At 42.0% G+C, this 26,498-nt stretch overlaps 1 protein-coding gene and 1 long non-coding RNA gene across 2 annotated transcripts in view; one reads left to right on the top strand and one right to left on the bottom strand.

Moving 5' to 3' along the window:
- LOC6603528 overlaps positions 1-5,622 on the top strand; it is a 118,369-nt gene extending 112,747 nt beyond the window's left edge. The window contains exons 2-3 of the mRNA XM_026990943.1: positions 1,714-1,825; positions 1,890-5,622. Coding sequence (XP_026846744.1) covers positions 1,714-1,825; positions 1,890-5,451 — 3,674 coding nt within the window. The 3' untranslated portion in view covers positions 5,452-5,622. The remainder of the gene's footprint in view (positions 1-1,713; positions 1,826-1,889) is intronic.
- Positions 5,623-25,105: 19,483 nt separating this feature from the next.
- LOC113566225 lies at positions 25,106-25,961 on the bottom strand. The gene is made up of 3 exons (XR_003409001.1): positions 25,646-25,961; positions 25,389-25,564; positions 25,106-25,322 (listed from the first exon to the last, which is right to left on the bottom strand). It is a non-coding gene; the product is annotated as an uncharacterized LOC113566225 (long non-coding RNA).
- Between the last annotated feature and the right edge of the window lie 537 nt (positions 25,962-26,498).

Genomic DNA, 26,498 nt, shown 5'->3' with positions numbered 1-26,498 from the left:
CAACTTTCCGCACAAATACCTCTGATTCCTCTTTTGGATCTTTAAATCCAACTGCGACCGACGCGATGATATTATGCAAAATGATTGGTTGGACACACACTATTATGTTTGCATAGACTGCAATTTCTTGTGTCACTGTCATTTATTGTTATTGCCTATAATTAAATTTACAGTCCACCCGGGGACGCCATGAAAAATTAGAAGAGTTTTTCCAAACGAAAATCACCGAAAACTTTCGATGACTGTAATTTAAGTACTTATTTGGCGGGGCGAAAATGAATGTGTTCGATCTCTTTCAATCCCTTATACTAGCTAACCTACGGTGGCAAAGCGGGGCGAATTCGCTAAGAGCGAGAGAGCGAGCTTTTATTGCGCTCCCGCTTTGCCCTAGCCTAACTTACTCTAGACTTCATAATTAAGATAAAATAAAAAAATTCATCGCCGCCATAGATGGAGGTCACACATATTCTTGATTAGCATTAATAACCGAGTCAATAAAGCCATGTCTGTTCGTCCGCCCGTCCGTCTTGTTTGACTTCTAGCTCTATGAGACCATAAGAGCAAGAGCAACGTGATGTTATTTATTCAGTGGCTACGCAAAGCGCTTAATTATCGTGGCAGTAGCTGCGACTCACAATGTTCACCCTCGTTTTTTTATACCCGATACTCAAAATGAGTATAGGGGTATATAAGATTTATGGTGAAAATGGATGTGTGTAACGTCCAGAAGGAAGCGTTTCCGACCTCATAAAGTATATACATATATATTCTTGATCAGCATCAATAGCCGAGTCGATTGAGCCATGTTTGTATGTCCGTCCGTCCGTCTGTCCGTCCGTCTGCCCGTCCCTATGAGCGCCTAGTGCTCAGAGACTGTACCAGCTAGAGAAACGACTTTTTATATTCCGAATTCTGTGATATGTCACTGTTACAAGTATATTTCAAAACTTTGCTCCGCCCACTTCCGCCCCCACAAAGAGCGAAAATCTGTGGCATCCACAATTTCAAAGATACGAGAAAACGAGAAACGCAGAATCGTAGGGAATGACTATATCTTCTAGACAATAGAATCTGAACCAGATCGTATTATTTTTATAGCCCGAACGAAGAAAACAATTTCATTCTCTCTCGCTCTGTCTCCAACACACACATTTCATGGTCGGCTTTGTCTATCCCTAAAAGTGAGCGTCTATATCTCAGAAACTATAGGAGCTATAGCAACCAAATTTTGAATTCACTTTCCTGTGATTTCGAAATTTCACTCCACCCCATTCACAGATCTCAGAGACTATAACAACTAAATCAACCGATTTTGATATCCACACTCCTGCTGGATCTCACCATTACAAGTGTATTTCAAACTTTCGCCCGGCCCCTTCCGCCCCCACAAAGACCGAGAATCTTTGGCATGCACAATTTTGAAGATACGGGAAAATGGAGAATGACCATATCTACCAAATAGCCGAATCTGGATCAGACCAGATCATTTTTATAACCAAAAGGAGCAAAACTATTTGCAGTGGCTACGCTGTCTCTGTCTCTCTCGCAAGCGCTTTTTTCGTTCAAAGAAGGAGACTAAGTATCGGGTATAAATGTAGAGTTGAGGCCACAGCAGTGGGTTTGTGTTATTTATGGAATACATTTACTTTTTTGGAATGACAAATTATATTTTCTCAAATATTTATATTTTACTCATCAAAACTTCTTTTATAGAGATCTACGATTATGCCACGCTGATAGGGATCGATCCTCTTAAGGAGCACCATTTGCTTTATCTCGCTAAGGAAGGTTTGATGGCCGCACTGCCTTCGGAGTGGAAAATCTGGTGAGCTTACGGTTTTAATCAGCCATTGTATTACTAAGAAGGTTTTTTTTTTAATCTTCTACAGCTACTCCGAGGAGAAGAACGGTCATTACTATCATAATACGTTCACCAAGCAGTCGCAGTGGGATCATCCCTTAGATGCTGTGTATCGTGAATTAGTAGAGAAGACACGTCATAACATAGGGGCGATAATTCCTGAAGGAGCCATGGTTATTATTGATAGCTCAGATGATATATCCCAGTTGGATTCTGGTATACGCAGTATGCATTGTGCCGATGAATTCTACGAAATCAACTCACCTTTCAACAGCGTTAAAACGCAGGCGTCAATGATTAATTCCGTTTCTACTCACACGACCAGTTTTGCAGGTGCAAGTGTATTTAGTGGCGGTGTTAATCGATTTTTAGAGTCTCGCACTAGGAATTTCGGTCAAATTTTCAATTGTGTTAAAAATGCTCAACTTGAAAACGGCAACACAAATTCTCCAATTAGTATGAACACACATTTATCCGCATCTAAACTATCTCACAGGATGCTGGCACTAAGCAGGGAAAACGAGGAGACAAGGGAAAACTCAGATTCTATAGTGGAGCAGCGAGATGGAATGTTTCTGCTCTCAGGTGCAAGCGGTTCCAGGAGGTTTCTCAAGCCTCGTCAAAACTTGGAACAAGTAAAAATAGGTGGAAGTACTCCACTACTTTGTGTAAAGGGTATCCTCCGTGAATCAAGTGTGTTCGATATAAACCGTTGCATGGACCGTGACGATCCAACGACAGAATTTGATGATAAAAAAAGCGTGCGCTTTAATTTAGAGGAGATGCACCACATGCGAGACTCACCCGAGGATGAATTCTCGCCAAAGTTATGCCAGACTAGCGAGTTGTCCGTCAACCTGGACGACGAGGAAGTAGAGGCGGGGATGGACTACGATTTTAATGAAGATCGAGCTAATAACATGTTTAAAGGTGAAAATATTTATAATGATGAATTGCTCCATGGTAATCTCAAAGAGGGAAAGTGTAGCTTAAGCCGTTGCACAAGCGGCTTATCAAAATCCGTACCCAAAACTCAAACTATTGAGAAGATGATGGCTTGTAGTAACAATCCACCCATGGAGCATAATTTGGTAGACTCAACATCTGTTACGTGTAGGTCGATATGTGAATTAAAAGAAGGTGCTACAACGAGGCAACACAAAGATAACAATGACCCAGAACCTGAGCCTAGTTTTGTTCGCAGCTTTATTATAAAAAAAAATTCAGAGCAAGATGCCCTAAATCCAGTAAGCAACAGACCGTTTGATTTGGATGAGTTGGGTCGCAAGCATAGCCATGAGCTAGAGCTGTTGCAGCGCAAATCCGCGGAGGTATCAACAAAAAACGTGCAGGGCCTTAAAATGGCCAGCAAGTTAGGTACTCTATATAAACAGACAGATAGTTTTTTAAGTAACGATGAGGCAATCAAACGCGAGCATGAGGTAAGGCTAAAGAACCTAAGACATGAATACGATTTGCGCTTTACATCGCACCAGCACCAACTCGAAGAAGCGTTCGAGAGTCAAATTGAAAAATATCGGGGCAAGCTGGAGCTTCAGCTGCAAAGCAAGCGTTCTCTAATAGTAAGCGAACATAAGGCTCGAATGGCCATACTGCAGAGTAACCATTCTGAGATTCTCAATGAGTTAGAGCGTGACCTCCATAGTGAGGAAGAGATTCTTCGCCGCGAGCAAGCAGTCAGGCTATCACAAATGCGGGACAATCTTGCCCATGAGCTAGAATTGGAAAATAAACGATTTCGCGAGAAGGGTGAGGAGAGACTCTACGAGAAAGTTCGCTGTGAAAAACGTTTACTTGAGGACAAATATCGTTGTCTCAAAGAAAAATACGTAAGACTTAAAACGGACGTTAGACTGTCCTTAGAACGACGCAATCGACGACGCGAGGTACTCGCTTTTCAGAAAAATTGCCAAAATAATAAGACCAACGCTATCATTGGCTCTGAAACGGAGCGCTCTTTATCCAAAAATCCCATGGAAAATAGGGAAGATCACTCAGTGAGCTACTCAGATAAGGCAGTCAAAGGCAGCTTAAAAGAAAAACCACTGGGGCTTCCGAAGACACAGCTTAATAAGCAGAATATCAGCAGCAAATGCATCGGGCAGCGGCAGCTCAAGAATGAGACGAACACCTCAATCAGTCAGTCGGACACAACAGTATCAAATAACTACTCCAATGGTCGTTATTTACCTGTTTCACAACCCACAAGCTGCAAAGGTTGTGGTACAGTCAAGCTAAGCGGAAACAGAAATTCAGACGCGGAAATTCAAGAGAAAAACAACAACAGCAATCAGCTTAAGGAACTTGGAGGGTCACGGAAGAGGGTCTTTTCACGCGCTAAATCAGCATCAACCTCTAGACTTAACTCCGATTATAAATATCAACTGGAACGTGCGTTCACTCCTGTTGAAAATTTACGGTACCAACTGCGAAAGCTAGAGGATTTAGAGGATCAGTTTCCAGATCATGCGGTTGACGCCACTTTTCATCTTCGATACCCGTTTACTGATATTTCCAACGATCATGCTATTGAGGGTGTGGGCTCGGAACTGGAATTTTTTAAACATCGCATACATATGGAACGGGATTCAGTACGTCGAGCCAAAGAATCTTTGAAAAAAGACCGTAGTGACTTTAGGTTACGGCAACGCGATATAAAACAGCGGATCAAGACTCCCCCTTTGTTACCTAAGCAGTGGCTGGACCAGCATATCCAAGAGGAAAAAGAATTAACCGAGATGGAAGTAAACCTACATCGCACACGTGCTTTGTTAGGTGAGAAGGTTATAAGGCTAAAGCATCTAGAACGGAGCCTGCTCTGCATGTACGAGCAAGACAAGTGCGGTACCAATCTGGATGATGCTGCAACGCTCAGCGATCTTTCGTCGCAATCCAGTTCTGGCTTTAGCAGCACTGATTTCGCCAGTGGCGCAGATCTTCTGAAGCGCAGAGAATACTTTCAGCAGGAATCCATCGAATGGATTCAGAATCTTGAAATTCTTAACGAAGAGATTTGTGAAATTCTTGACATACTAAGTCAAAATCAACAAAAACAGCATCATCAGGAATCATTATCGACCATGGCCATACAATTTTCTAACGACCTTAAGTGGACACACATGCTTAGCCAGCAGGATACCGTAACAGCTATAGTTTCTCCGTTTCAAGCAAGCAACTCAACATCTAGCCATGGTATCAGCGATAGCAGTGGTATCGAGGCGGTACCTGCATCTCAACCAAAACCAACAATTGCGGATCGTCTTGAGACCTATCGCCAGTTAGCTGCTGGACATATGCAAGGCTCGATGGGTGGTGCGATTCTGGCGGCCAATAGTATCGTCTCCCAAAATCGACGGCCTGTAAACTATTCGACCAGTTTGGTGAAACGCTCTCGCGACCTTCGCGATTGGCTGCGTCGGACCAAAACGGAGCATGAGCTGCTAATCGGCACTGGAATTCAACACGGAATCACAGAGAAAACCAAAATTGCTGGTATCAGCGAAGTTAATGGTGAAAGTGATTATAATTCAATCAGCGCATCTGTAATTAATGCAGCCGCAAAAGGGTGAAGCTCTGCAAGTGGGCACACCATTTTACAAAAAAAAAAAACCAGTAGTGGAGTGTTTTGACCATAATATGCAATGCGATCTAGAATGTTTGTCTGTTATGTGCTGTATTACTTATTAGCCGACCGTTAGGAAGTCAAATGATTAAAGAGAATATCCATTTAAAAATGAAAACGACTGACTTCCATAATTTTTTTCATTTGATCTTTTTTACATCTTATCGTAGGACTTGGCATTTCACTCATGTGTTTAACACAGGCAAGGAAACAATTAAATTATGAAGTAGTTAAATTATTAACTGTTCAATAAGCCCGTGTCTATTTTAACCTCCCATATAACAAATATTAGGACAACACTCCTACTGTCAACAGCTCATTTCTGTCAAAACTTGAGAAATCTGCGTTATTTAGCTTGTGTTTGACAGCCATTGATGGACTATTTTAATTCGTGTGAGTACATAAAGAATTTTTTGCGGAGAAAATTTCACTCAATCAAGGCTAAGCTTGATAAATACTACGGTAAGTCTTCACAATCAATTCCAACGTCCTGGACGCCCAGATTGTGGAAGCCATAGGCTTATCAATGGGCTCAGTGGTTTCAATTTTGAATGAACACTTGATCATGAGAAACCGTTTCGCAAAATAACTGCCGCGCTTGCTCATAATTGACCACAAACGCATTCGAGTGATAGCTTTGATTTCCATAAATGATGCTCCCTAAACCACCCTGAGCGATTATTTCTTGAACCTGAAGAAATGGCTCGGCGGAAAGACACTTGAGTCTAACAGTGAAGTCATCTCACAAAAAAGCCTACTTTGAAGCTCTCGAGAAGGGATACATATATTAGCGAATCGTTGGACCATGCTGAAAAAACCAGTGTTTCATTCATAAAGTCACCGAATTATATCCCTCGTAAACTTCGTGGAAATGCCAACTGAGGCTAAAAAATGAAAGGTCAATAAAAACACATTGAAACTGAGCCAACGGAAATTGAACCAATTGGCACATAATTTCGTTAGCTTCGATGAAAACCTATTCAAATAAGAAAAGTTAGTTTTACTCGGGTTTTTGTTATTTTTATAGTCATGATCTTCTATAAGAAAGATGATTCTTAATAAAAATGTTTCCTCAAAGTGTCTCTTAAAAATCAACTATGTTGTTTGTCAAGGAAATATGAAGTGATTCATAGAAAAATGTGAGGTGATAAAGTAACAAAAAAAAACATGAAAAAAAACGTTCTCGACGCGTACGTAAAGAACAATAATTTATTGTGTAAATACTCGATAGGAACCCACCTTAATCCTCTTTAAAAAAAAATTATCTTCTTTAGAATATTTGTTTCTGTTTTGAAGATTTTCCCAATTCCAGATTAAGCCAGGACTTCTATTTCGTGTACGTTCGCGACCAAAACTTCATTGCAATCCTTATGAAAACTAAAAATTGGATGAACCCCATAGAGAACTAAACAGAGCTAACAAAATGACAAATGGCTTAAAAAACTAGTACATTTTTTTAAAAATAATTTTACATCAAAAAGCTACGAACATACGTTTGCGATCCGCGGAAATGACTAACTAACTTGGCATAACTAAAGCGTGTCAAAAAAAAGACTATGGAATTATGTTGCATGACGCACAAAAAAGCTTTTCAACGGCGGGGTTGCTGGCGGTATGCTGGCGGGTATGTAGCTTTTTCAACAGAGAGCAAAATTCTTTATGCTTCGCCTCTGACCACTGCAGTGTCTATGAGAGCTCTCAGTTTGTCTGTCTTCAGCAGTCGCATTTTCCAACTACTCCATAGGACCAAATTATACATTTTTGAGAGTGAAAATTTCGTGCTAACCATTTTCGTTTAGTAAAGAGGAAATATGGATCTACAAGGAAAATGTTTAAAAAGAATTATTTTCTGTGGCCTAACAGCAGTTTTTCACCTGTAAAAGTATTGGTTTTATACTCGTCGGAAAATGAAAATCGCGCAATTGTTTCAGACAGTTCCGGGTTTCCTTTATTAAAAAGAAAAAAATTAATAGACATTTTAACACGCCTGGCATCAAAATAAGTCTAATGAAAATTGGGATTTTAATGCCAAAAGGATTTTTTGTGGACTAAAAATGCAATTATGTTACTAAATGGAAAAACTACATATGGGATAAAAACCAGATGAAAATAATAATATTGTGTCAAAAACAGAGTAAAATATTTCCAAAACTCATGTTACTCATATGTATATTCGCATGGTTTTTTCTGTCTTGTCAATTACTATGGTTTCTAAAAGCAACAATATCAAAATTGCATCAAAATCGTAAGAGTCTTTTAAAAGAAGTCTTTGCGTTAACTGAAAGATTTTTTTCGACTTTTCCTGAGTTTTTAAAGTAAAAATTTGATAAAATACCAGAATACCATTTTTGTTTCATTAAAAAAACTCTTACCATAAAAAAAAAATAAAAACCATAATTCATTCAACATCTTTTATAAAGAGACGCTTTGGTTCGTGGAGTAAACATGTTGTTGCATAGTTTTATTTAGTGTTATCAGATGAATAGAAATGGAGCAGAAAAAGATAGCTCTGGGATTCGGCTAGCGCCGCGTTATCGTGAGCCAACACAGCAACGATTTGCATGTGTTAGTACAACACACACACAATAAGCCAGGCTCAAGTTTTCACTTTCACAAAAGTTGTCCGAGTTTTCATTTTGAAATCACATAATTGGTGCTTCCATTTTCATAATGCGTAAGATTTCTCCGTTTTCAAAACGAAAACATTTTCCTTGACGAAATGAAAAGTAAACGAAATGACAAAAGAACGAATCTTAATTGCAAACGAAGAAAAATAGATGACATTAACATTAATTTGGCACCAGGACAATTTAGCGTGTGGTTTCTTTATAAATAGTTTTTTCTTAACCCAAACTAGAATTTGGCTCGAAAATAATTGGTACGGGCAACAACACTTCTCGTGCTCGTGCAAACAGCTGACGCAGTCCGATTTGATTATCGGAACGTTGGCAAGAAATAAATGTTTACGCATAACAGCAGAAATAGAAGAATTTCTTTTTTGACCATTAGCAATTTAATTTGCAATATGCAGCCTGATACTCACAGCTCGTCAGACATGGTAAATACTTAGGTGTTTCATCTAGTATTTCTTTATCTTCTTAAATCACGAACTTTCTGTCGTCGTTTTGCATCAAAACAAGCAATTGAAAAAATGAAGACATTTTATCACGCTGTACACTTACGAAGCAACCAGGTCTGTTGATTTTGTTTTTCAGAATCGATGAGAAAATGATCCATACTTTTCATTTCATACGAAATATTTTTAAAAAGGGGAGCACCTAAAACGAAACGTTTTGGCTGAAACCATAGTTCGTAAAAGTTCGGAGCCTGCTTCAATATTTTCTCACAAAAATATGTGATGCTTATTCGTTTTCAGAGTTTAATTTCAGTTCCAGTGAGTTTTAATGTATGGTTGCACACGCATTCTCACGTACTTTGCTTGTTGTTTTATTATTGCTGGCAGCTAAAACTGAAATTTTTATTTTGTTTTTGGTGCTATTTCTCTTGAGGGTCCAGCGTACTTTAATGTGTTGAAGTAAACGCATTATCACATTCTGCATGTATAGGTTCTACGGTTGCTGGAATTTATGGACTATTTAACCTACTTTACCATTTTTTGAGCTCGCACTTTTTGAAGATGCTTGCCCCAAAATTTCGGATAAACTGTTTTTTTTATATATGCTTCAAATGCTAGTTTTGTTAAATATCGAATATACGAATATAATGTACAGATATACACTTGTATACATACAATAACAACATTTTGCATGAGGAACCGAAAGATGTTCTATGCCGTGATTTTTAATGACACCCCGTAGACAGAAGGCGCGACCATTTGTGGTCAAACTTAGCACGAAAAATATAGTATTTCACTGGGGAAACATATTTTCATCTGCGAAGATAATTTTTCTACTGCATATATAGGGACGAAAAAATTGAAACCGAATCTATTCCACAACTTCAAATTTAGTCGAAAAGCTGGAAAGTAATTGTGATGAATTTATTGAACCTGAAGTAATTACAATAAAATAACAAAAGCTTATCTATTAGCGCTAATTGCAATACATTTTCAAAGTCAAGTAACGTTTATAAAAAAAAATTGCAACACGCTACTGGCAAAAATACAAAACAGAAAAAAGGATTTAAATCCAAAAAAACAAAATTCCAGAGCAGAAAGCATAAAAAATATGTTCCCAGCCAAAAAATTAAAGATATTAATAATTTACAGATTAGTAAGGAATTAAAAATTTTAGCAAATTGTTGTTCAGATAGGAGCCAAACAAATCCCTCCAGCCTGGGTTTGAAAATACTGCTTTTGATTCAATTTGAAATTTTGTTTACAAATTGAATGAAAAAAATGAAATTGAAGTAGCCCGTATGATGCATTAAATGGCAATAAGAAGTGAGCTTCGCTATAATGAAAAGCTAGATATAATTGACGGATTCGTGCACAATGGTTTTGAACGAACGTTACAAATTGGTAAGAAAGTATGTATATTTTTATGTTATGACGGGACCAGACTGCTTTTCCAACAGCTCGAAGCAGCGGCCAGTTTTGCTTCCAGCCACTTCCACTGGTCCCTAGTTCTCGAGTCCGCGCTGCCTTTGTCCAGGACGCCAATCAACGTCTTTTCTCTGGCAATCTGCACGATCGATGCACTCGGCAGTACTCTAGAGCGCTTCGGTGTTGGTCCAGGAGTCTCCTGCGAGCGCTGCCTCTTTGGCTGAGGGGCTTCCTTCTTCGGTGCTTCCTTGCCAAAGTTCGGCCGCACCTTCGAGGCCCACTCAACCTTCTTTAGCCATTTGTCCGTTGGGCTGGACATCTGGCTTGCGTTCTGCCGACGGAGTATGTTGCCAGCACTCCTTCTGTCAGCATATGTGTATGTCTTGGCTTGGACGCTTGCAGATGGTAACTCATCCCCCCCTACTTTACCAGCAGGCAGAGCAGCCGCAGGATTGCATAGCAAATCTGCCAAGGTATCGGTCCTGGGAGTCGATTTACCACCCACCCCGGATCAGGTGTGAAACCCCTTTGGATTCTCCCTAGCGTCTTCCGCGCTGGTTTTCCCTGCTGTCTTGCGGGTTGGGCCAGGCCTTTTGGTGGTTGGGATATCGGTAGGTAAGGTGTAGGGATAGAGGAGTGTGTGAGCTCTCCCTAGGGATGCCCGCTTATTCGCAGCGGGTCTGGTCAACAGACCAGAAAGTAAAGAGTATGTGAGCGCGGAAACCAAAAATTAAATATTTCACAAATGGCAGCATCCGTAGAATTAAAATGCGCTGGACGCTCAAGCGAAACAGCAACAAACACAAAACACAAATTTCAGTTCTAGCGTGTAAAATACGCTGGAACCACAACAGAAAACAGCAACCAAACTCTGAAAGCGGAAGAGCTTACAATTATATATTTTTGTGAGCACGAATTGGGTGCACTATATGCATATGCAAAGCGAGGCTGGTTGGCTCATGATAACGCAGCGGTAGCCGAACGCCAGAGCCTTATCGATAGATATTGATTAGAAAACGCAACCAAAATAATAAAATCGAGGGGTACCCGGTAATCAATCAGCACATATGTATATGTGAGTTTTATATGTGTATTTATTTTATATGTCGTTTGAATTCGCTATTGATAAATTGATATATTGACAAAAAAAATGTTATATATTGGTTTGGGAGACTTTTATATTAATTATTAGATTTGATCTATTTCCAGTCTCTTTTTTTCTATTCGCTCGCCGACACCAGCCGTTTTCTTCTGCTCTCTTCCTACAAGGTAACTAGTTCCGAGCCGGTGCCGTTACCACTAGTTACCATTCTCACCTCCGTGGTTTCAGATTAGAGCCCTGCAGTAATCAGTAATCAAAAAATTATCCCGTCTCGTTTAACTGAATCGTGTGCTACTCGAGCACTATCAATATTTCACGCTGTTTACAAAAACACATTGACAATTGAGCTAGAGTCATGATTCAGTTGAACTGTATTCCGATTCACAGTACCCACAAAGCATGCATGTCCTAGCGCGGAACCAATTCTGGTTCCACTCTCGTTGCCCTGTCGATTATCAGTAGCTAGTTGCTCAGGAGGTAGTTCCGAACTAGTTACCAGTAGTCGATCTGGAACTAGTTATAATAAATAAAAAGAAATTCGAATTGCTGCAATAAAAAAAATCATAATTCAATTCAGAAATACTTAGATAAACACTTTTATTGAGTTTCATTTGTTCATTCAATTCCTTCTGCTGTTTCACCGTTTTTATTCTAAAAATGACGGGGAACGTTTAGAGTTGCTGCGGATACCGCAACTTTACATTTATACCCGATAGTCTCCTCTGGCAGACGGCGCTAACAACGACAAAGAGTGCGTTCAATAGATACCGAAAACCGGTCAGAACGTGTCCTCGGACGAGGCGTAGCCAGTGCAGATTAACTTTTTTCTTTTGGCTATAATAGTGATCCGATCTGATCCAAATTCGGCAATCTGGTAGATATGGTAATTTTTGATTGTGATTTCTTAATTCTCTCCTATTTTCAAAATTGTGGATGCCACAGATTTTCGTCCTTTGTGGGGGCGGAATCGGGTGGGGCATAATTTGGAAATATACTTTTAACGGTGAGATTCAGCAGGAGTGTGGATACCAAATTTGGTTCCTATTGCCTTAATAATCTCTGAGATATGTGGATGCCACAGATGCTCGTCCATTGTGGAAACGGAAGACGGCGGGTGAAATACACTTGTGCAGGTTTGATATCACAGCAATGTGGATCAATGAAAACAATTTTTTGTTTTTTGATTGTATTGTGATATTTGATAATTTTTATCGAGAAATTGGACAAAAATCATTATTTTTTGTTCGTATATTTGTATATCATCCAATTTTGTGTATAAATGTATGGTAATTTTGTTCCAGTCCCACCTGAACGATTGGTGGTCAGGGCTGAGGGCGACGCGCCATCTAGCGGAAGTCCAGGGAGGCTCGATGGTGTATGGGGACATCGGGAGGAGCTTGATCCGTTACTGGGGGTATAAGGAATAGAATAGGATTAGTTATATGTATTAGTAAGGGAAAAAGGGATAAATAGGAGTGAAAATATTAGAAAACGTGGATTGGATTATGGAAATCGTGGAGCGTGGACGGAAGAGTAACGTCGAAATATGAAATTTTGTGCTTAAATCAGAAAGTTTGAAGTGAGTACAGAAAAAGGCGGGCGTGCAAATACGTTGTAATGCAGGAAATTTTACTCACAGCCGGCAAGGAATACAGCCACCAGAACCGGGCCAGAAGGTTTCCTGGAGAGAAACACTGGATTTCGAGAAAGTCGACGGCAGTGTGTTGTCCTTTATTTAGTATTTAGTATTAGCTTAAACCGTTTACCGTAAAATCTCGGCCATTGAACTAAATATGTAAAAACACCAACACCTTTCACGAACCTAAATCAGCGATCAGCTGTTCAGTTCCGGAAGATTAACCCTTAGTGGGCGACGCGGGGGTCCCATCAGTCTACCGTATTTGGTCGAGCGATTTGTGGAAAAATATTGTTTATTGTTTATGTCCCGGGGACCCTTAACAAGAGCTCTTGGTAGGTTAAGTCTCCGTAGGGGCCCGAGTTAAATTAACTCCCGTAAAACTGGATCCAGTCATCTACACATATTCCATTACGTATGGGTGAGGGTATCCCTGTTGGTTGAACGAAATTTCAGCAATTATTTCCGAGTTTGCCGTGATTTTTAATGACACCCCGTAGACAGAAGGCGCGACCATTTGTGGTCAAACTTAGCACGAAAAATATAGTATTTCACTGGGGAAACATATTTTCATCTGCGAAGATAATTTTTCTACTGCATATATAGGGACGAAAAAATTGAAACCGAATCTATTCCACAACTTCAAATTTAGTCGAAAAGCTGGAAAGTAATTGTGATGAATTTATTGAACCTGAAGTAATTACAATAAAATAACAAAAGCTTATCTATTAGCGCTAATTGCAATACATTTTCAAAGTCAAGTAACGTTTATAAAAAAAAATTGCAACACGCTACTGGCAAAAATACAAAACAGAAAAAAAGATTTAAATCCAAAAAAACAAAATTCCAGAGCAGAAAGCATAAAAAATATGTTCCCAGCCAAAAAATTAAAGATATTAATAATTTACAGATTAGTAAGGAATTAAAAATTTTAGCAAATTGTTGTTCAGATAGGAGCCAAACAAATCCCTCCAGCCTGGGTTTGAAAATACTGCTTTTGATTCAATTTGAAATTTTGTTTACAAATTGAATGAAAAAAATGAAATTGAAGTAGCCCGTATGATGCATTAAATGGCAATAAGAAGTGAGCTTCGCTATAATGAAAAGCTAGATATAATTGACGGATTCGTGCACAATGGTTTTGAACGAACGTTACAAATTGGTAAGAAAGTATGTATATTTTTATGTTATGACGGGACCAGACTGCTTTTCCAACAGCTCGAAGCAGCGGCCAGTTTTGCTTCCAGCCACTTCCACTGGTCCCTAGTTCTCGAGTCCGCGCTGCCTTTGTCCAGGACGCCAATCAACGTCTTTTCTCTGGCAATCTGCACGATCGATGCACTCGGCAGTACTCTAGAGCGCTTCGGTGTTGGTCCAGGAGTCTCCTGCGAGCGCTGCCTCTTTGGCTGAGGGGCTTCCTTCTTCGGTGCTTCCTTGCCAAAGTTCGGCCGCACCTTCGAGGCCCACTCAACCTTCTTTAGCCATTTGTCCGTTGGGCTGGACATCTGGCTTGCGTTCTGCCGACGGAGTATGTTGCCAGCACTCCTTCTGTCAGCATATGTGTATGTCTTGGCTTGGACGCTTGCAGATGGTAACTCATCCCCCCCTACTTTACCAGCAGGCAGAGCAGCCGCAGGATTGCATAGCAAATCTGCCAAGGTATCGGTCCTGGGAGTCGATTTACCACCCACCCCGGATCAGGTGTGAAACCCCTTTGGATTCTCCCTAGCGTCTTCCGCGCTGGTTTTCCCTGCTGTCTTGCGGGTTGGGCCAGGCCTTTTGGTGGTTGGGATATCGGTAGGTAAGGTGTAGGGATAGAGGAGTGTGTGAGCTCTCCCTAGGGATGCCCGCTTATTCGCAGCGGGTCTGGTCAACAGACCAGAAAGTAAAGAGTATGTGAGCGCGGAAACCAAAAATTAAATATTTCACAAATGGCAGCATCCGTAGAATTAAAATGCGCTGGACGCTCAAGCGAAACAGCAACAAACACAAAACACAAATTTCAGTTCTAGCGTGTAAAATACGCTGGAACCACAACAGAAAACAGCAACCAAACTCTGAAAGCGGAAGAGCTTACAATTATATATTTTTGTGAGCACGAATTGGGTGCACTATATGCATATGCAAAGCGAGGCTGGTTGGCTCATGATAACGCAGCGGTAGCCGAACGCCAGAGCCTTATCGATAGATATTGATTAGAAAACGCAACCAAAATAATAAAATCGAGGGGTACCCGGTAATCAATCAGCACATATGTATATGTGAGTTTTATATGTGTATTTATTTTATATGTCGTTTGAATTCGCTATTGATAAATTGATATATTGACAAAAAAAATGTTATATATTGGTTTGGGAGACTTTTATATTAATTATTAGATTTGATCTATTTCCAGTCTCTTTTTTTCTATTCGCTCGCCGACACCAGCCGTTTTCTTCTGCTCTCTTCCTACAAGGTAACTAGTTCCGAGCCGGTGCCGTTACCACTAGTTATCATTCTCACCTCCGTGGTTTCAGATTAGAGCCCTGCAGTAATCAGTAATCAAAAAATTATCCCGTCTCGTTTAACTGAATCGTGTGCTACTCGAGCACTATCAATATTTCACGCTGTTTACAAAAACACATTGACAATTGAGCTAGAGTCATGATTCAGTTGAACTGTATTCCGATTCACAGTACCCACAAAGCATGCATGTCCTAGCGCGGAACCAATTCTGGTTCCACTCTCGTTGCCCTGTCGATTATCAGTAGCTAGTTGCTCAGGAGGTAGTTCCGAACTAGTTACCAGTAGTCGATCTGGAACTAGTTATAATAAATAAAAAGAAATTCGAATTGCTGCAATAAAAAAAATCATAATTCAATTCAGAAATACTTAGATAAACACTTTTATTGAGTTTCATTTGTTCATTCAATTCCTTCTGCTGTTTCACCGTTTTTATTCTAAAAATGACGGGGAACGTTTAGAGTTGCTGCGGATACCGCAACTTTACATTTATACCCGATAGTCTCCTCTGGCAGACGGCGCTAACAACGACAAAGAGTGCGTTCAATAGATACCGAAAACCGGTCAGAACGTGTCCTCGGACGAGGCGTAGCCAGTGCAGATTAACTTTTTTCTTTTGGCTATAATAGTGATCCGATCTGATCCAAATTCGGCAATCTGGTAGATATGGTAATTTTTGATTGTGATTTCTTAATTCTCTCCTATTTTCAAAATTGTGGATGCCACAGATTTTCGTCCTTTGTGGGGGCGGAATCGGGTGGGGCATAATTTGGAAATATACTTTTAACGGTGAGATTCAGCAGGAGTGTGGATACCAAATTTGGTTCCTATTGCCTTAATAATCTCTGAGATATGTGGATGCCACAGATGCTCGTCCATTGTGGAAACGGAAGACGGCGGGTGAAATACACTTGTGCAGGTTTGATATCACAGCAATGTGGATCAATGAAAACAATTTTTTGTTTTTTGATTGTATTGTGATATTTGATAATTTTTATCGAGAAATTGGACAAAAATCATTATTTTTTGTTCGTATATTTGTATATCATCCAATTTTGTGTATAAATGTATGGTAATTTTGTTCCAGTCCCACCTGAACGATTGGTGGTCAGGGCTGAGGGCGACGCGCCATCTAGCGGAAGTCCAGGGAGGCTCGATGGTGTATGGGGACATCGGGAGGAGCTTGATCCGTTACTGGGGGTATAAGGAATAGAATAGGATTAGTTATATGTATTAGTAAGGGAAAAAGGGATAAATAGGAGTGAAAATATTAGAAAACGTGGATTGGATTATGGAAATCGTGGAGCGTGGACGGAAGAGTAACGTCGAAATATGAAATTTTGTGCTTAAATCAGAAAGTTTGAAGTGAGTACAGAAAAAGGCGGGCGTGCAAATACGTTGTAATGCAGGAAATTTTACTCACAGCCGGCAAGGAATACAGCCACCAGAACCGGGCCAGAAGGTTTCCTGGAGAGAAACACTGGATTTCGAGAAAGTCGACGGCAGTGTGTTGTCCTTTATTTAGTATTTAGTATTAGCTTAAACCGTTTACCGTAAAATCTCGGCCATTGAACTAAATATGTAAAAACACCAACACCTTTCACGAACCTAAATCTGCGATCAGCTGTTCAGTTCCGGAAGATTAACCCTTAGTGGGCGACGCGGGGGTCCCATCAGTCTACCGTATTTGGTCGAGCGATTTGTGGAAAAATATTGTTTATTGTTTATGTCCCGGGGACCCTTAACAAGAGCTCTTGGTAGGTTAAGTCTCCGTAGGGGCCCGAGTTAAATTAACTCCCGTAAAACTGGATCCAGTCATCTACACATATTCCATTACGTATGGGTGAGGGTATCCCTGTTGGTTGAACGAAATTTCAGCAATTATTTCCGAGTTTGCCGTGATTTTTAATGACACCCCGTAGACAGAAGGCGCGACCATTTGTGGTCAAACTTAGCACGAAAAATATAGTATTTCACTGGGGAAACATATTTTCATCTGCGAAGATAATTTTTCTACTGCATATATAGGGACGAAAAAATTGAAACCGAATCTATTCCACAACTTCAAATTTAGTCGAAAAGCTGGAAAGTAATTGTGATGAATTTATTGAACCTGAAGTAATTACAATAAAATAACAAAAGCTTATCTATTAGCGCTAATTGCAATACATTTTCAAAGTCAAGTAACGTTTATAAAAAAAAATTGCAACACGCTACTGGCAAAAATACAAAACAGAAAAAAGGATTTAAATCCAAAAAAACAAAATTCCAGAGCAGAAAGCATAAAAAATATGTTCCCAGCCAAAAAATTAAAGATATTAATAATTTACAGATTAGTAAGGAATTAAAAATTTTAGCAAATTGTTGTTCAGGAGCCAAACAAATCCCTCCAGCCTGGGTTTGAAAATACTGCTTTTGATTCAATTTGAAATTTTGTTTACAAATTGAATGAAAAAAATGAAATTGAAGTAGCCCGTATGATGCATTAAATGGCAATAAGAAGTGAGCTTCGCTATAATGAAAAGCTAGATATAATTGACGGATTCGTGCACAATGGTTTTGAACGAACGTTACAAATTGGTAAGAAAGTATGTATATTTTTATGTTATGACGGGACCAGACTGCTTTTCCAACAGCTCGAAGCAGCGGCCAGTTTTGCTTCCAGCCACTTCCACTGGTCCCTAGTTCTCGAGTCCGCGCTGCCTTTGTCCAGGACGCCAATCAACGTCTTTTCTCTGGCAATCTGCACGATCGATGCACTCGGCAGTACTCTAGAGCGCTTCGGTGTTGGTCCAGGAGTCTCCTGCGAGCGCTGCCTCTTTGGCTGAGGGGCTTCCTTCTTCGGTGCTTCCTTGCCAAAGTTCGGCCGCACCTTCGAGGCCCACTCAACCTTCTTTAGCCATTTGTCCGTTGGGCTGGACATCTGGCTTGCGTTCTGCCGACGGAGTATGTTGCCAGCACTCCTTCTGTCAGCATATGTGTATGTCTTGGCTTGGACGCTTGCAGATGGTAACTCATCCCCCCCTACTTTACCAGCAGGCAGAGCAGCCGCAGGATTGCATAGCAAATCTGCCAAGGTATCGGTCCTGGGAGTCGATTTACCACCCACCCCGGATCAGGTGTGAAACCCCTTTGGATTCTCCCTAGCGTCTTCCGCGCTGGTTTTCCCTGCTGTCTTGCGGGTTGGGCCAGGCCTTTTGGTGGTTGGGATATCGGTAGGTAAGGTGTAGGGATAGAGGAGTGTGTGAGCTCTCCCTAGGGATGCCCGCTTATTCGCAGCGGGTCTGGTCAACAGACCAGAAAGTAAAGAGTATGTGAGCGCGGAAACCAAAAATTAAATATTTCACAAATGGCAGCATCCGTAGAATTAAAATGCGCTGGACGCTCAAGCGAAACAGCAACAAACACAAAACACAAATTTCAGTTCTAGCGTGTAAAATACGCTGGAACCACAACAGAAAACAGCAACCAAACTCTGAAAGCGGAAGAGCTTACAATTATATATTTTTGTGAGCACGAATTGGGTGCACTATATGCATATGCAAAGCGAGGCTGGTTGGCTCATGATAACGCAGCGGTAGCCGAACGCCAGAGCCTTATCGATAGATATTGATTAGAAAACGCAACCAAAATAATAAAATCGAGGGGTACCCGGTAATCAATCAGCACATATGTATATGTGAGTTTTATATGTGTATTTATTTTATATGTCGTTTGAATTCGCTATTGATAAATTGATATATTGACAAAAAAAATGTTATATATTGGTTTGGGAGACTTTTATATTAATTATTAGATTTGATCTATTTCCAGTCTCTTTTTTTCTATTCGCTCGCCGACACCAGCCGTTTTCTTCTGCTCTCTTCCTACAAGGTAACTAGTTCCGAGCCGGTGCCGTTACCACTAGTTACCATTCTCACCTCCGTGGTTTCAGATTAGAGCCCTGCAGTAATCAGTAATCAAAAAATTATCCCGTCTCGTTTAACTGAATCGTGTGCTACTCGAGCACTATCAATATTTCACGCTGTTTACAAAAACACATTGACAATTGAGCTAGAGTCATGATTCAGTTGAACTGTATTCCGATTCACAGTACCCACAAAGCATGCATGTCCTAGCGCGGAACCAATTCTGGTTCCACTCTCGTTGCCCTGTCGATTATCAGTAGCTAGTTGCTCAGGAGGTAGTTCCGAACTAGTTACCAGTAGTCGATCTGGAACTAGTTATAATAAATAAAAAGAAATTCGAATTGCTGCAATAAAAAAAATCATAATTCAATTCAGAAATACTTAGATAAACACTTTTATTGAGTTTCATTTGTTCATTCAATTCCTTCTGCTGTTTCACCGTTTTTATTCTAAAAATGACGGGGAACGTTTAGAGTTGCTGCGGATACCGCAACTTTACATTTATACCCGATAGTCTCCTCTGGCAGACGGCGCTAACAACGACAAAGAGTGCGTTCAATAGATACCGAAAACCGGTCAGAACGTGTCCTCGGACGAGGCGTAGCCAGTGCAGATTAACTTTTTTCTTTTGGCTATAATAGTGATCCGATCTGATCCAAATTCGGCAATCTGGTAGATATGGTAATTTTTGATTGTGATTTCTTAATTCTCTCCTATTTTCAAAATTGTGGATGCCACAGATTTTCGTCCTTTGTGGGGGCGGAATCGGGTGGGGCATAATTTGGAAATATACTTTTAACGGTGAGATTCAGCAGGAGTGTGGATACCAAATTTGGTTCCTATTGCCTTAATAATCTCTGAGATATGTGGATGCCACAGATGCTCGTCCATTGTGGAAACGGAAGACGGCGGGTGAAATACACTTGTGCAGGTTTGATATCACAGCAATGTGGATCAATGAAAACAATTTTTTGTTTTTTGATTGTATTGTGATATTTGATAATTTTTATCGAGAAATTGGACAAAAATCATTATTTTTTGTTCGTATATTTGTATATCATCCAATTTTGTGTATAAATGTATGGTAATTTTGTTCCAGTCCCACCTGAACGATTGGTGGTCAGGGCTGAGGGCGACGCGCCATCTAGCGGAAGTCCAGGGAGGCTCGATGGTGTATGGGGACATCGGGAGGAGCTTGATCCGTTACTGGGGGTATAAGGAATAGAATAGGATTAGTTATATGTATTAGTAAGGGAAAAAGGGATAAATAGGAGTGAAAATATTAGAAAACGTGGATTGGATTATGGAAATCGTGGAGCGTGGACGGAAGAGTAACGTCGAAATATGAAATTTTGTGCTTAAATCAGAAAGTTTGAAGTGAGTACAGAAAAAGGCGGGCGTGCAAATACGTTGTAATGCAGGAAATTTTACTCACAGCCGGCAAGGAATACAGCCACCAGAACCGGGCCAGAAGGTTTCCTGGAGAGAAACACTGGATTTCGAGAAAGTCGACGGCAGTGTGTTGTCCTTTATTTAGTATTTAGTATTAGCTTAAACCGTTTACCGTAAAATCTCGGCCATTGAACTAAATATGTAAAAACACCAACACCTTTCACGAACCTAAATCTGCGATCAGCTGTTCAGTTCCGGAAGATTAACCCTTAGTGGGCGACGCGGGGGTCCCATCAGTCTACCGTATTTGGTCGAGCGATTTGTGGAAAAATATTGTTTATTGTTTATGTCCCGGGGACCCTTAACAAGAGCTCTTGGTAGGTTAAGTCTCCGTAGGGGCCCGAGTTAAATTAACTCCCGTAAAACTGGATCCAGTCATCTACACATATTCCATTACGTATGGGTGAGGGTATCCCTGTTGGTTGAACGAAATTTCAGCAATTATTTCCGAGTTTGCCTTTGTGTCGAACGTTTTGGTGTTTCTTTTTGGTTAGTGATAATTTTGAGTATATCTATTTATTAATGAGAAAGATGAAATTGTCAATTTATAATTATTAAAGCTTGGATATATATTGAAGCATGATGCAGTAAATTAAAATAGAGGGAGGACGCGTGGCGTAAGCCAGGGATTAGGCCAGCCGTTACCGTTCCAGCAGAGGGTGGCCAAAATGATCGTTGTGTTTGGTCACAGGTAGGGCGGGCGCGCGAAGTGATAACACCCAAGCTTCACCCACTTCACCCGTCTGTTTATGATTTTCTTTGTCTTTAGGTTGTTGTTAGTTTTGATGTCCCGAGCAGTAGCATGTCTCCCTTTTTTGTCTACATTTGGCAGCTAGCCGGCATTGCCCCCAAGGAAACAAGCCAAGTGTAATAAATGGCGCCCAATTTATTTTCGAATTCGCATGCATCTGGACTGACGCAGGTTCGGGTGGTATTACAACAAATGTCACTCGGGCTGGTAAATCAGATGCGGGGGAATGAAAAAAAATAATACATTTTGTGGAGAAGACGACAACTCGCGAAATGCAGTTTAGCTGACCCGGCAGAATGGGATGGATCCCCGGCTAGGGATGGATAGACGGAGGCAGTTAACGGAAATATAAAATATGTGATAGGGACTTACGAATTGCAGTTGAACATTTTGTCGCTATTCGATGTCGCAAGTGAACGTAAGTCACACGGACACATTGCCTGGTGGACTGTGATATCGAATAAATCTGTGATGGAATGTGATATTGGAATAAGTTAGAGTAAGTCATGTAGGTAAATGTACATTGTAGTTTCGCACCTGTTTGTTTAAAACAAAGCCGCTTTCGTGTTTTTGAACTTGTTGTCTGTCTGCCGAGAGGTGGTGAGGAGTATGTGGTCCAGGAGTCGTAAAGACAACCCGCGATGCATCTGTTGTCATGGCAGATCGGTATGGATGACAGGAACAAATCACAAGCAAAGTGGGCTCATGCATCGTGAGGCTTCTCGTTTATCGGCCATCGCTTAGAGTGATGACTAGAGTAGATGACAGGCCACACAAAGGTGGTGTTCGTAATTGTAGGATATCCGTAGGGCGACTGTCAAGTGGAGCGCAGAAACTGGAGCAGTTACTGGTCCCGGCTAGTCACGTGTCCCCCTCTTAATGAATCTAAGAAGAAGAAGAAGAACTGTTAGAAATTTTTCTTGTTGTTAGGTTTGGTGTTGTGTTGAATGGGTTTGAAGTTTGAGTGTCTTAGGTGTCGATCGAATATACATGTATGTTATTATTTATTTATTCAAATATTTAATTGCATATATCTCGTTAACGGCGCTAGTTGGCGCAATATTTATATCGGTATTTATTTATTTATTTATCGGAGTATTTATTGGTCCGAAGCGTGGTGTTATTTATTCTTGCTAGTTATTTCTTTGGGTATTTATTTCTTTATTTATATATATTATCTTAGTTTAGGAGTTTCCCTTTTTTTTTTTGTAATATTGGTGTTGCTCGGTGCAGATGCCACAAGAAGGGGGTAGTCGACAGTATCATACGAGATCACGCGTAAACAAAATAGTGGACCAGATAGGAGAAGTGTCAGGGGCGATGTTTGATCAAGATCGGGAGGAACTTGGAGCTGTGGGTGGGTTGCCGAGAACACCGGTCCAGGCCAGGTCAGAAGAATGGCCAATGTCCGATCCTACACCCACGCTTGCTTCCGAAATGGCATCAGCAGTCAACGTATCGTTGGCTCAGGCTCATGCGACACACAGGGCAGCGAACACTGACTCGATTAGTCGGGTGTTGCAGGAGGAGTTGCGTAAGGGGTTTATCGAGATGATGCACCAACTCAACGAGGTACTCCAGCCGGTTAGACAGCTGCAGCAGCAGAAGGAACCGCAGCGGGAGGAGGTTCACCACGAGCAGGAGTATCGAGGAGCAATCCCGAAAAGGGAGCCGTCTAGCACGACTGATGCGCCGATTCCGCCACCAAAACCATTTTTGGCTCGCTCGGGGCGAGGTGGTATTGGTCCGGAACCGTCTTCAGGAGTAGGACCGACCGCATCCAGTGAGCAGCATTAAGCGCGAAATTGGCGAAACCCGATAGCACTCAGACACTCGGGTCAGGGTCGTGACGAGAGTAGGAGAGCTGGTGGGATTCCTCGAGAAGATCCGCATCCAAATCCCCCGGGTTATAGACCTTGGCCACGGTGGGGCCGAGTCGAAAAATGGGACGTGACGTTCGACGGAGACAGCAACAAAATGACAGTCGAGGATTTTGTGTTCCGAATTGAATTCCTACAAGCCCAATGCCGCTGTCCGTGGGATGAAGTTCTAAAGGGATTTCATCACCTGGTTACAGGAAACGCGCGGGAATGGTACTGGCAGTACATCCGTGATCATGGCGGTGGTGTTTGGCAGGAACTAAAGGGCGACTTAATTGCACGTTTCCGAGGCACGGCGTCCGAGTTCGACCGCATGAGAGAACTGCGAGAAAGAATGCAGCGGTCAAACGAGAGTGTGGAAGACTTTTTCCATGTCATGAGAAAGCTCGCGTCGAGGTTGGAGATGCCACCACCTGAAAAGGAGATGGTAAAAATCGTCAAAAAGCCACTCACAGATGAGATACCGAGTTTCGTCTACGGCTTACGGGTTTATTCCTTAGACCAACTGCGCGATGAGTGCGTGGAAATAGAGGCACATCTGAAGAGGAAGGCTCGATCGTCGTGGCGAGGAGCACCCAAAGCCACAAACTATAGTCGCGGGGCGAATGCGAACGTCAGCGAGGTAGCGCAGGATCGGTCGATTAGCGATGAAGAGGCAGAGGTCATTGAGGAAGCGCAAGTGACACAGCGTGTTCCACAGAAGTTGATTTGCTGGAACTGCGGGCAGACCGATCATGGCTTTAGGGACTGTATGGCATCGGAGAGGCGAATTTTCTGCTACCGGTGTGGAAAGCCCGATGCATATTGTCCAACCTGTCCGAATTGCGCGGGAAACGTGAAGAGGGGTGCGATCCAAGCAGGCGAATCACGCTCACAGAAGGGGCCTGCGCAGAGAAAGTAGAAGAAAATAAAAATGAATTAGATAGACTTAATTTGCATGCTAGGTTAAGAAACTTATCATATGAAGAGCGCTAAAGAAATTATTTAGAAACCCGAAATAGAATATTTTCTAAAGCGTTGTTGCAAGAAAGACCCGAGAGTTTTCGCAGAAATCTCTATAATGGGCGAGACCGTGCGAGGCCTGTTGGATTCAGGCGCTGCACACAGCATGCTAGGGTGTAATGGTCCGGAATTCCTGGAGAAGCTGGGCGTAGGTAGTGAAGGTAGCGAATGGGGAAGATCGCGCAATCGTTGGCCGATTAGAATTACCGGTGAAATACAAGGGAGATGTAAAAAGATTAACGTTTTTCGTATGCCCTTTCTTGGAACAGGAAATTTACTTGGGGGTAGACTTTTGGCGGGTATTCTCATTGGCTCCTGAGGTGATGGGAGAAGGTCCAGTAGGGGCATCTCACAGATTAGTGGAAGAAGTGCTGGCTGATCAAGTCGCTCACTATGTGGAAGGCCCGGAGAAGGAGATAGTGCAGGAAGAATGGGAGTTGTCAGAAGAGCAAAAGGCAGCCTTGGATCAGGTGAAGGAAGATTTTCTGACTTTCGAAGCCGTAGGCCTGGGGAGGACGTCGAGAGAGACTCACAAAATTCAGTTGGTGGAGAAGGCCGAGCCTGTGAAGGATCGGCATTACCCGCTGTCGCCAGCGATGCAGGAAGTGGTGTGTGGTGAGGTGGACAAAATGTTGGCTTTGGGAGTCATCGAGTACAGTGATAGTCCGTGGAGCAACCGTACCACCGTGGTGCGAAGGCCGGGCAAAAATCGTTTCTGTCTCGATGCCCGAAAGCTCAACAAAGTAACCATCAAGGACGCTTACCCACTTCCTAGCATCAAGGGGATTTTGTCGCGTCTCGATCAGACGATATATATCTCCAGCGTCGACTTAAAATTCGCTTTTTGGCAAATCGAGCTGGACGAGCAGAGTCGACCAAATACGGCGTTCACGGTGCCGGGACGGCCTCTGTACCAGTTCCCTTTGGCCTCTGCAACACCGCACAACGCCTATGTAGACTGGTCGATTCGGTGATTCCGGTGGAGATGCGTTCAAACGTCTATGCGTATCTCGACGACTTGCTGATTATAGCTGAGGACTTCCAAACGCACGTGAAGATTCTGCGACAGGTTGCCGAGCGTCTACGAGAAGCAATTTTAACGATAGGGCTGAGCAAATCTCATTTTTGCTATTAAAACATTAAATACCTGGGATTTATAGTGGGAGGAGGAGCGCTGAAGATGGATCCGGATCGTGTGTCGGCCATTTTGCGCATTCCCGAGCCCCGATCTGTTCGAGAATTGCGTAGTTTCCTGGGAACTGCGGGCTGGTACCGGCGCTTTATGAAAAACTATGCTGAGATGGCCGGTCCGCTCACAGACGCCTTGAAAAAGTCGGGAAATGGAAAGTTTAAATTGACTGAGGAGGCAAAACGAGCCATGGGGGAGCTAAAAGCTGCACTCACCTCGGCACCAGTCCTGGTACACGCGGATTTCAAGCGCCACTTCTACATACAGTGCGACGCCTCACATTATGGGGTAGGAGCCGTACTCTTCCAACGGGATGACGAGCAGAACGAGATGCCCATAGCGTTTTTCTCTGCCAAACTGAATTGCCACCAAAAAAAAACTACTCGGTGACAGAGAAGGAGTGTCTGGCAGCCCTCATGGCGATCCTAAAGTTCCGTCCGTACGTAGAGCTTATGCCGTTTACAGTCATAACTGACCACGCCAGTCTCAAATGGCTCATGACCATGAAGAACCTGGATGGTCGCTTAGCTCGTTGGTCCCTTCAATTGCAGGCCTTCGATTTCGGCATAGAACACCGGAAAGGAGCGGGCAATGTAGTGGCAGATACATTGTCGCGCAGTATTGAAGAGCTAAAAGTGGATCCGAGTAGTATACTGGGTTTTGAAACGGTGGAGTTTGAATCTGGAGAATATCAGGAGTTAAGGAAGGAAATAACAGAGAACCAAGACCGCTTACCTGATCACCAGATTGTTGACGGAATGATATTCAAGCGCATGCGCTTTGAACTGGATGATCAACTGGAGGGCGCCGTCTGGAAATTGTGGGTTCCGAGTTCGCTGACGGCCGCGTTGATAGACAAAGCACATTCGGAAGAGAAGACAGCGCATGGAGGAATCGCCAAAACCTTGCACTTATTGCGTAGGCAGTTTTACTGGCCGAACATGGCGATAGAGGTGCGGGATTATATCCGACTGTGCACCGTGTGCAAGAAGTCGGGATGGGGCAAGAAGTGGTCACTGAGCGCCCGTTCCAAAACCTTTATATTGATTTTTTGGGCAAATACCCGCG

This window comes from Drosophila persimilis, unplaced genomic scaffold, assembly GCF_003286085.1.
Source record: "Drosophila persimilis strain 14011-0111.01,24,50 unplaced genomic scaffold, DperRS2 tig00000631-arrow-arrow-pilon, whole genome shotgun sequence".
In the NCBI taxonomy this organism is placed as follows: domain Eukaryota; kingdom Metazoa; phylum Arthropoda; class Insecta; order Diptera; family Drosophilidae; genus Drosophila; species Drosophila persimilis.
This window is presented reverse-complemented; position numbering and strand designations above follow the sequence as displayed.